The 11,997-nt window shown below is 42.4% G+C and overlaps 1 protein-coding gene across 1 annotated transcript; it reads right to left on the reverse strand.

The window, feature by feature from the left end:
* Positions 1 to 261: 261 nt before the first annotated feature.
* On the reverse strand, positions 262 to 7,190 carry LOC109888907 (sal-like protein 1). The gene is made up of 2 exons (XM_031823118.1): positions 3,858 to 7,190; positions 262 to 2,480 (listed from the first exon to the last, which is right to left on the reverse strand). Exons 1-2 carry the CDS (start codon positions 7,074 to 7,076, stop codon positions 2,046 to 2,048), a joined length of 3,654 nt encoding a protein of 1,217 aa, XP_031678978.1. The 5' UTR covers positions 7,077 to 7,190; the 3' UTR covers positions 262 to 2,045.
* Between the last annotated feature and the right edge of the window lie 4,807 nt (positions 7,191 to 11,997).

Raw genomic sequence — 11,997 nt, forward strand, 5'->3', positions numbered from 1 at the left:
CCACTGTACATGTGTTTTTGGAGAGGTTTTGGGGGCTGCCTCACTGAGCGCACTGGGAGCTGTTGTTGTGGCGGGCTAAATGCCTTAAGTGCCCACAATGGCAGGCAATGGCATCTAGGATTTGACACCAGCAAGCATACGGCTGCTGGCTTGCCTCTCTAGCCGCTAGGCTACCTGTCGCCCACAGGAAGGACATCGAGAAGAACGTGATTCAAAGCTATAACCCATCTCAATCTTTTCATTTTATTTTGACGTCCACCTTTACCATTAATATGTATATCAATTATTATTGAACAGGGGAAAAGATAACAGTTTCCACAGCATATCACAGAATAGGATTATTCAACAACTGAGGTACAGAAGTGGTGTAATGGCCAATCATTTTCTGAAAACCAATGGTAAAAAGATTTACAATGTATTACAGCACCTCAAGTAACAGTACTTCTCTTTACAGTTGGCCTACATGTGCAATGTATGTTGCCTCCTTATTTGAAATGTGATTATTACATATTAGTCATATTTTGCTGCGAGTGTTTGAGAAACAGTAAATGAACATTAATTATTTTAGTGATAATGCCCTCGAAGCCGGTGTTTCTGGGATATATTGACATTTATTGATATTGTTAGGCCAGAGACTTTGTCTAGGTCCAATATGTCCTCCAAACACCAGCTTTGAGGGCATTATCACTTTTATACAACGGGTTACCAACATATTCAAATAATGGTTGACATATTTTCATGAACTTTATTTGGATTAATTTATTAATACTATTTCATCCTTCCACAAGATATAGTCCTGACACAAATCTAGGGTTGCTACCCAAGCCGGCTGGTCATCCGTCCTATCGGTTCGGTTGCCAGAGATGCGACCCAGTCGTTCAGTCTTTTTGTTCTACATCTATGGACGTGTCCCAGTCATTCATTTTTTGTAATGTTCCATTGCCATACTGGTAACTTACAGTTATGTCAAACAGTGCAGCCAGAATAACAACAGTAGCTGCATTTGCATTTGTTTAAGCTGTTTTCTAGTGACATTTATTTGGATACATCCATAACAATGAGCTAATGATGCACTATTTCACCTGCCTTAGAAAATGTGCTCTCACGTCAGGACACTGTTGTTCTGAGGAGCTAGCCAACAACACAGCTAACACAATCACTTCATACTGAAGCTGGCAATACTGCAAACTAGCTGCACTTTGTTTCGTTTTACCTTTTTTCAATTGACATTTCTTCGTATATATCCATAAAAATTATGATTTCGACTGGATGAGAAACGCTGCTGCCTATTTGTTACGTCCCAAAACGTTCATTACTATGGGACAGATGGACGTCGAATTTGAATATTGAAACAATGTTGTAAATGTCGAGAGAGTTTATACTGACACAAATCTCCGCTGTTGAAAACGAAATGTTAGTCTAAAAGAAATGTGAGATAATGTCTAGATACTTTTTATAGTGGAGATCAAGTTTATAAATTGCCTGGCTGGGCTGATGAGACAGTGGATTGTGTAGACAGATGGAAGAGAGTAAATAGGCATTTTAACATCATAGATTTAGCCAGTGGTAACTTGTGGAATAGACACCGTCTGGAATACGGTTTTAACCAATCAGCATTCAGGATTAGACCCACCCGATGTATAAAGTATATTAGTACATTGATATTGACACATCAATTATATATCCATGTGTTTCACAAAGATATGACAAAGTATGTTACAAGTGAATTCCTCTTCAATAACATAATCAACACCTCAAAATTCTATTAGAATTATAAAACTGTAACATTAAGCATAATTACACAACCAATAGGCTATTTTACCCATGTAAATAGGTCATAAAAAACAGGCAAACTCTAATAAGCACACTGAAAAGCAGGGAGACTTTACTAGACACTTGACTCCAAATAAGGTTATTATCATTTATACACAAACTCAAAGAAACTCAGTCTATTCCAACATCGCAGTTAATTTCCTTCAAAAAAGAAAGCTCTAGTCCATCAACAACAGCAGCCTTCCCTCTCCCTAAAATAATATACAGTCTCTTTAATTGGCAATCATTTCCTTCCTCTCCTCCATCAAATGAGTGAAACGGAAGTAAGTCGGTCTTTCTGTATCATTTTCCCCAGGCAGCGTCAAAGAAGCATTGTATTCTGTACTGGGAAATTTGTCTAGACCAACATTCACACTCCCTTTGGGTGAGCTGGCCCCATGCCCCATTGGTCCAGAGAGGTAAGGCCCGCCTCCGTTCTGGATGACTGAGATATCATTGGTCCTCAAGGCCAAATTCTTAGAGAAGGAGTCTGTATAGTGGTTCCAGAGACTAAAGGAGTCTCCATTACTGGACCTAATGTCTGGCGTCTGAATTGGCTCTGATAGCTTCACAGGATGGGTTCCCATAAACATCAATGGTCCGTCCACAGACAGTCTGCGTCCTCGCCTGGTGGGGGCACTACTCCACATGTGAGTTCCCATATGGACCTACATGAGGAAGAGAGCAATGGTGAGTTACACTCCTTTTATGAAGACAAATATCACAGTGTAATGATTCGATACACTTAATCTCCCACCATTTAGCAGGTGTAAGCACCTTTTGAAATTGGGAAGGGGAGGGGACATTTGGCCCATAGCATTGACTGAAACTTGCAGAGCGAGGGGGGTGGAGCAACCGCCCTGCTTCCGCTCCCCGTTTTAGTATATTTTCTCATACATCTCCCCAAAAACTGAATTGAGGAGCTGGCGCAAGATTTTTATTCTGGGATGTTGAGACCTTCGTAGGTGGTTTGAAGTCAGATACAAATCTGATTCCTGCCCATGTGACATGTGTCTGTAACAGTCAAATCTAATTTGTTTGCCCTCAAGTGTTTTTTTAGACTGTTATTTGGCATCTCATTGCTTGCTAACTACTCTGTTGACAGTTTGACAAGAACATGTGGTACCTATTTAGCTTGTTCAGGATTTACAAACAAATGAGTGAATGTGATAGAAAGTTAAACAGCTACCTAGGTAGCCAACTCAGTTGACTGCCCTGGGTAGCCAAAAATTACTTTTGAAAAGTTGTATAATCTTATCCTTCGAGGCTTTAAAAGTGTTCCTACACTATGATTTTGAACATCCAAAGCAACTGGGAAACGTCCATGGCAGGCATTGTTGTCACCTTAGCTTGCTACATAACTTCCTAGTGATAGGAAGCCTGAGCACCACCACTAATCAGCCTACACCTCTGTGCACACACCTGCCATTACTATGACAACTAGCATAGTCGTGTCAGCAAATGACTGCTGTCTGAACACACACAAATCCGATGGGGTTACTTGTCTCTTGCTGTTTGGACAGACAGTATTCCAAAATGTATTTGAAAACACAACTGATTTGAGCATGAAGGCCTGAAGTGTGAACAAGCCATTAGATCATGTATTTTCAGTCTTGTGAATTAACTGCTTTCTATCCCTCTCAATCGCTCATTTTCTCTTCTCTCAGTCTCAATGTCTTGCTCTGCATAGACTATGGAATATGGTCATTGTAGTTAATTACCACGTTTTCTGAGCTAAACTATGTGGAATATTGGCCTTTTGGAAACTACAACTCCCTACTACATCGTACAGTTCAGGCTTGATCTGATTTATCTCTACAGAAACTGCCCAAGGAGCTCACAGAACAAATATGAATTGAAAATGGCATTCAAATAATTGAACCGATGTCGGTCAATTAGCTGTTTAAAAACTGAAAAATAAGCTACATTTTGGTTAATTCTGCAGCACTAATGAATGGAACAACGCCTAAAAAACACAGTTTTGACATTTTTTCGCTAGTCAATCAGTCTAAACCCTATCTCATAAAAGCAAAAGTGGAACGTACCTTCAGATTTCCTTTGGTGGTGAATGCCCGACCACAGACAGTGCAAGCGAACGGCTTCTCCCCAGTGTGAGTCCTCTCGTGGATTTGCAAGGCGCTGGAGGAAGAGAAGGTTTTCCCACAAGTGTGGCAGTAATGCTGCTTGGGAGTTCGTCGAGGTGGCAGGGCAGCGAGCGCTGGGGAGGAGGAGGCTGAGGACATCCTCAAACTCAAACTGCCTTGAAGATCCCTTGGTTCCCCATAGGGGATGCTACCCAGGAAACTGTTAACTTCTGGCTTAATCATTTGGGAGGCCAGAGGATTTACAAAGGAATTGGGGCTGGAAGCAAGGCTGGGAATGGAGGGCTCAAACAACTGGGATGGCAGGTCCCTCATCTGATGGGTTAGCATGTGCTGTTTGAGGTTCCCCTTAGTGGAGAACCCTCTGTTGCACCCTGTGCAAATGAAGGGTCTCTCCTTGGTATGGCTTCGATAATGGATATCCAAGGCACTTTGGCAGGCAAATGTCTTGCTGCAAATATTGCATGCAGTGTTCTTACAAATGCCTCGTTGTTCACAGAATGTGTGGACCATATTAGTGGGATTCGTTAGTGGGTTTAAAGATTTTAGGTGGTGAAGAGATGCCATGCCAGTGTCAGTGAATTGCAGAGGGCTTGGATTGATATGTGCCTGGGATAAACCATTCTGGTACCTTTCCTCACAGCCTGTGGGGCTAGAACATACTGGAACACTCTCGCTTGGGGAAAAAAAGTGCTTTGCAGCTGTATTCTCAGAAACAGCAAGTCTCCCATCACTTCGGTCACCGCCAAGAGATGATGAGTCATAGGCATATTGATCCTCTTTAGCCAGTCCCTTTGTCTTAAACCAGCTGACCTGCATCTCCTCCACTGGCCTAAGATAGTTGGGTTTCTTCTGGGCATCAAAGGAGCCTGCTCCTGTACTATCAGAAGGAGACAAGCTGCCAGATAAGGAGTTAATATACCTGGACATACCTGCAATCCCACAGTCATTGAAGTCCATATCATCATCAGAAAGGTTCTCTAACTCTTCTAATTTCCTTTCATCCACTGAACCTCTGCCAGACTCCATTGACTTTGGGTAGTTCTGTTCAGAGACAGGAGTGTTGGGAATCTGGCCACCCATGTGCATATGAATATGCTGCTGTAGGACAACAGCGTTGGTGAACTTCCTCTGGCATATGGGACAGGAGTGCTGGACCCTCAGTGGCGGCGTGGCACGATGAACTGCATGGTGCGTCTTCAGATTCCCTTTGGTAGAGAATGCCCGTCCGCACACTTTACATCTGAAGGGACGCTCTCCTGTGTGGGTGCGGTAGTGCATCCTGAGGGCGCTCTGGCAACTAAGTATGCGGTGGCAAATGATGCACTCGTTGAGGTCCGTAATCTTCTTGTCAATGTTCTCCACTAGCTGCTGGAGTTTTGAGGTCTCTGATGTCTGCAGGGGATCATGGACTCCTCCGAAGGGATGTTTGATCTTGAACTGCTCCAACTTGATGGGATTTGTGCTAATGGAAGTGATGTTGGCGGATATATAGTCAGCTGATCCTTCTTTTCTCGAACTCATCCGTGAGACAGAGGTCAAAGGGGGTTTAACCTCTTCTCTTTTCAGATTCAAGGTGGGGACGGTGGGGACTTTTCCAGGCTCTACAAGGTCAACACACTTGGTAGACTTTACCGCACTAGATGATTCACGTACGCCTGGACTGGAAAGTGTGGTTATTGAGACAGGCTGCTCCTCTTTCTTGATAAGAAAAGGTAAGTTGGGTGATACAGTTGGGAGCAACCGGCCAACAGAAGTAGTCAAGGTGGCTAGAGATGATTTACTCTCCAGCCAGCATGTAACTGGTTTTTGTGGTGGCATAGACATACCATAAGGGATTCCTGTGCTGGTTGGGATATTGTCAAGGTGTTCTGGAACAGGGTAAGGGTTCATCTGGATGTGAGGGTACCTCTCTTTGTGCCGCTGGAAGTGTACCTTCAAGTTCCCACGGGTGGAGAAACGATTCCCGCAGATGTTGCACTTGTATGGCCTCTCCCCAGTGTGGGATCGCAAATGGATCTGCATGGCACTGTCACTCCCAAATACCTTAGCGCAAAACCTGCATTTGTGTTTAAAGTAAGCCCGTTCAGAAGACATTTTGCGTTCTAAAGAAGTCACATTTGTTGGTTTGTCTTTCCTTTGTTGGGCTAATGCCGTCAAAGCATTCAGATCCTCCACAATTGCACCAATGCTTGGTCCAGCACTCGAGAGTGTTTGATTGCTGGATGGTGGCTGAGGCAGACATGGTTTATTCAATGGCTTTAGCAAGATACCTGTGCCAAGTGCTGGTGAGTTCATTTTGGTATGGGCTGAAACATTTAGTTGAGGGTACAGACCTTTAGCATGAGTGTACTTCTTTCTAGAGTGGGGCTTGCTAACTGCTGAAGCTATGAGTTTACCCATGCTTTGTAAGGGTTCGGTGCTAGAGTGCACAAGGCTGCTACCAAGGGGGCTCTGTGGTAACTGTACTGTTGCTGTTAATCGTTTGAAGTGACTGATGCTGGCAGACTGAGTGGCGAGACTGTGGGCTAACCCAGTGGCTGCAGCTAGCTGCTGGGATAGATGAGAACTGAGGGTTGTCAGCTGGCTGGCCTGCGTTGATGCTAGACTACCCTGAGGGCAGCTGATGGGTGTCTGTGTTGGAGACTCTGATTCCTCTGACCTCTGGGAGGCAAACAGTAAGACCTGGTGACAAATCTGATCCATCAGCTGCAACTGGTGGATCTGTTGCAGCTGCAGAGCCAGGAGTTTCTCCATCAGAGATGAGACGGCCCTCTTACTACTGCCACTGTAGCCGGTGTCCGATCGGCTCTGCTGGCAAAACTGGGCCACGGCCACTTTAGTGCTCTCTAGGTTTTCAATGATGACGTTGCTGTTGAACCATGATAATGTCCCCTGCTGTTCCGACAGTTTGTTGCCAGGTTGAGGTAGTGAAATTGGGAGAACTGAGATACATGAGACAATATCAGTCAGGCTGTCAGTACTGCTGCTCCGGCTGCTACTGGTGCTATCTAGCCGGCCATTGCTTCTCTTACTTCTGGAAACATCCATAGAGTCTTCATTCCCCTCTGGTTTCTCCTCCAACAGATCACTGCACTCTTCCATTTCAGAGTTGTTGACTGTTTCGCCTGGTGTACTGGGCGACGAGGCTAGAGGGAACATTTCAGCAGACGACACTAGGTCTTCATTGTCATTGACAATCAGGACTAACTGATTGGAAAAGCAATCCCTGACATGTCGTTCCAGATCTGATAGTTCAACAAACTCAGCACAGCATCTACTGCAGACATGAGCACAATAGTCCAAGGTGGGGGGAGTCCCTATACCCTGGTGTGTGCCCCCTGAAACAGACAAGAAGGAAACAAGGGTTATACATAGCAGTGGGAAGTATTTGGGGGGTGGGATGCTGCAAAAAAAGAAATGCCAGGGGGAGGGGGGTGGGGAATTTTGAAAGCCGCTATGATGAACCTGTCTCTCATGACGACACGCCACAGGAAAGAAAGACCCAGCGTTTCCTCTGCTGCAGAGGATAAGTTAATTTGAGTTAACTGCACCTCAGATTGCAGTTAACAGACTTCACAGAGTTCAAGTAACAGACACATCTCAACATCAACTGTTCAGAGGAGACTGTGTGAATCAGGCCTTCATGGTTAACTTGCTGCAAAGAAATCACTACTAAAGGACACCAATAAGAAGAAGAGACTTGCTTGGGCCAAGTAGAGTATGTGAACGGATGATCTCCACGTGTGGTGAAATTGGAGATTTTTGGTTCCAACCACCGTGTCTTTGTGATACGCTGTGTGGGTTTGAACGGATTATCTCCTCATGTGTATTTCCCACCGTAAAGCATGGAGGAGGAGGTGTTATGGTGCTTTGCTGGTGACTGTGTGGGATTTAGTTAGAATTTAAGGCACACTTAACGAGCATGGCTACCACAGTATTCTGCAGTGACACTCCAACCCGTCTGGTTTGCTCTTAGTGGGACTATCATTTGTTTTTCAACAGAACAACGACCCAACACACCTCCAGGCTGTGTAAGGGCTTTTTAACCAAGCATGAGAGTGATGGAGTGCTGCATCAGATGACCTGGCCTCCACAATTACCCATCCTCAAACCAATTGAGATGGTTTGGGATGAGTTGGACCGCAGAGTGAAGGAAAAGCAGCCAACAAGTGCTCAGCATATGTGGGAACTCCTTCAAGACTGTTGGAAAAGCATTACAGGTGAAGCTGCTTGAGATAATGCCAAGAGTGTGCAAAGCTGCCATCAAGGAAAAGGGTGGCTACTTTGAAGAATCAAAAATATTTTTTGTAAAGAAAAAAATCAAGAAAAACACTTGACTGGTACTGTACATTTGCATTAAGTGGTTTGTAAGGATAGTGAATTAATACTGCAGAAAAAGAGGTTGTTTTCCATTTTATTTGATCAAGAAAAATATTTAATTTGATGTGGATGTTTTGTGTCTTTGCCCATATCTTTTGAGAGTTTTGTTCTTTCTGGATTCCATTAGAAGGACAATCACAGCGAAAGGACAGGGAAACAATTCTTACAATTCCAACTATTGAATCCTGCCAGATACTGTTCTTAATTATACAACCATCTTTTTTGCCAAAGCAGAGATGCTGAACTTTTTTTTATTTTTATCAGGATTTTTTTAGGGGTGCTGCAGAGTCCTCAGCACCCCATACATCCCGCAGCTGTGACTGTATATATAATTTATATTAGGGGAGAGTGGGGTAAGTTGAGCCAAAGGGGTAAGTTGAGCCACCCTTGTTTCTAGGAAACCATACACCAAATGAATCATTTGACCAAGTACTTAGGAAGAGGTGATAATTTGATGGAGTCTGTGAAGGACTAAACCACATCGAAAAGTGACAAGCATGTTATGTCCAAAAAATGGATTTTCACCTAGTCAAATGAATTTATTGTGTTAGAGGTTTCATGATGCTTGTATCCAAACCCGAAGTAGATACATGTATTTTAAGATTGTTCTCTATAAGCTTCAATATGAGGTCCTAAACTTAGCGTGAAAGTGCATCCTTGTAGCTGTGTGGGCTAATGTAGTCAAAATGTTTGCCTTTTGAGGTAAGTTGATTTGGTCTCTCACCTGGAATGCATTTAAATGAACAGGTGTGCCTTGTTAAAGTGAATTTGTGGAATTTCTATTAGGGGAGAGTGGGGTAAGTTGAGCCAAAGGGGTAAGTTGAGCCACCCTTGTTTCTAGGAAACCATACACCAAATGAATCATTTGACCAAGTACTTAGGAAGAGATGATAATTTGATGGAGTCTGTGAAGGACTAAACCACATCGAAAAAGTGACAAGCATGTTGGAGTCAATGGCAAGTTCATCAAATATAAGTGTTTTCTTCCCAGGTGTAATGCAAGGCATTGTTTAACATGATGGGGTAAGTTGAGCCAATGGCCATGGGGTAAGTTGAGCCAATGGCCATGGGGTAAGTTGAGCCAATGGCCATGGGGTAAGTTGAGCCAATGGACATGGGGTAAGTTGAGCCAATGGCCATGGGGTAAGTTGAGCCAATGGCCATGGGGTAAGTTGAGCCAATGGCCATGTGGTAAGTTGAGCCAATGGACATGGGGTAAGTTGAGCCAATGGACATGTGGTAAGTTGATGGTAAGTTAATGCAAGGCATTATCGCTGGGATATGAGGTAACAACAGGGCCTGGTCTATTTTAAACGTGTAAAAAAAACAAGTATAAAGTGTTTGTTAGGTGTTACGCTTGTGTGAAAAGATTATTCAAATTATTAAAGGACAAAAAAGCAATTGTGATTGTGTTGAATAGTGTTTGCGAAGTAAAGATAGACATGGTTTTTAAAAGGTAGTGGTAATATATCATTCAGTACAGATATTTGTAGGCGGCTTAACTTACCCTGTCCCCCGGCTCAACTCACCCCTTCCCCGTGCCAAGAGACCACTATTTTTGGACAAGCTATGTTTACAATGTTTACATGAATACACAACATCCTGAAATACAGTATATGTAAATAACTTTGTTAGAAAGAATATTATATTTCCCTTGACTGAGTGATGCTGAATGTAAAAAAAATGGCTTCATTTATCCCACTCTACTCTGTGACTTTATTTACTATATTCTGTAGAGCACCACCTCATTGACTGACCCATAGCGAAAAAGAAAGGAAGAGAAAAGCAGCTATTGTATGCACTTGTACCCCTTGTAGTGACATTGGGTAATCATTTATTAAACTGTATGTTATACAGCAATTGCCTACGATCAACAGTAATAAAATAATGTAAGGGAACCCTTTAGTCTCAGAGCTCAAGGCTTTTCCAAATCTACAAGCTTAGGAGAGATTACACTCACAAAGGTGTAAGAGACACTGAGACACAAGAGACACTGCCTGTCTAAGGGGATGGAGGAGTAGCTCTGATATTTTGTTCAGATCCCTCCCCACTCTATGATAAACCTCTGCCACTAATGGTACGTTTTCCTCTATAAATGTCATTTCAGTTAAGAGTATCACAAGGACAGTGATAAAATGAATAATAATGTTGGTCATGTAATAATTTATTGCTAATTAATTTATTGCTTATATAAAATATTGAAAATGTCATTTGATTTTGATGTATTTACTCAGGATAGTCCAATCAGTAACACCTATTAACTCTAATGACTTTTCATAATACATTATTTCTGTTCAATTCAAAGGGGCATAAACACAATGTCCGACATGAAAACTGAATCGTGATCATTATTCAAACTTTATTTGGGCATCATTAGGTCTACATTCATAAATAGACCTACAACAATGAGAGACTCTATTGTGAGTCATCACTCAATGAAACAATTACAATTTCAACTTCTAATGTCAGGCTAACATTGCCCCGAACTCAGTACAGAATTGCACACAACTATTAAATTACATACATTTCATTTTCAATTGCACAGTAATAACAATTAAACCTACAGTCTTGTCCCAAACTTACCGGTGGTTTCCAATAAAGACGAATTATGATCCGACTGTACATGTTGAGGCTTAGCTTGCTTCCTGCGCGACATGATGTCCAAGGCGCAAACATCAATTCAGACAGAAGAGAAAACTTAAAAATAAAAATAAACGTGTCTTCAGTTACGGAAGCTGAATCCACCCACCCAGTTTGTGTCCTATGAACTCTGTAGTTGTAGGCTAACTGCCAGCTGACTGAGCGTGCACCACCACCAGTTTCTCTTTCAAGGAGCAGTCTGCACTTGACCACACACAGTAGGGGAGACCGGGGTTGGTTGTCTCACTGGTTTGGTTGTCAATGTGTAATAATTTCAAGATAAAAATGTGTGTCCTCTATAGGAGAGGGCATTCATGTGGTCATTTCATTTCAGGATGACAAAACATTGAGGTGAGAGGAATTTATTTGTATTTATTAAAAAAAAAGGTTTTTTTACAGTGTGTTAGAGTACTGTACAGTATAGTTGAATTCAGTATAGCACAGTAGAGCAAAGAAGAGTACAGTATAGTTGAGTTTAATTCAGTAGAGTACAGTAGTACTGAACTGTACTTTACTTTACTGTACCCTACTGTACTCTACTGAATATACTCTACAGTAAATACTGTGCTCTACTTCTGTGCTGTCCAAACTTAGATGTCTATGATGGGTTCAGATTTGGTCTGGTCCGGATCTGCTTGTCAAAACTATGACTGAAAGTCAGCAACATTCACTCACTCACGCACGCACGCATGCACACGCACGCACACACACACACACGCACACACACACACACACACACACACACACACACACACACACACACACACACACACACACACACACACACACACACACACACACACACACACACACACACACACACACACACACACACACACACAACACACACACACTGTTTGAACAAGCATTCCTTGTTTTCAACAAAAAATGGAGTTAACACAGCTTTTTACAGCTTTACTTTTTTCACTTTATTAAAATATTTCATTTTCATCCAAATATCAGATGGTTACTTTTTGTTTATTAAGCATTGATATGACAATTTAAGTGGAGTAAGAACTACAATGTCAAATCACATATTCAACTATGTTGAATTTATTTA

The sequence above is a fragment of the Oncorhynchus kisutch genome, linkage group LG4, assembly GCF_002021735.2.
Source record: "Oncorhynchus kisutch isolate 150728-3 linkage group LG4, Okis_V2, whole genome shotgun sequence".
Classification (NCBI taxonomy): Eukaryota; Metazoa; Chordata; class Actinopteri; order Salmoniformes; family Salmonidae; genus Oncorhynchus; species Oncorhynchus kisutch.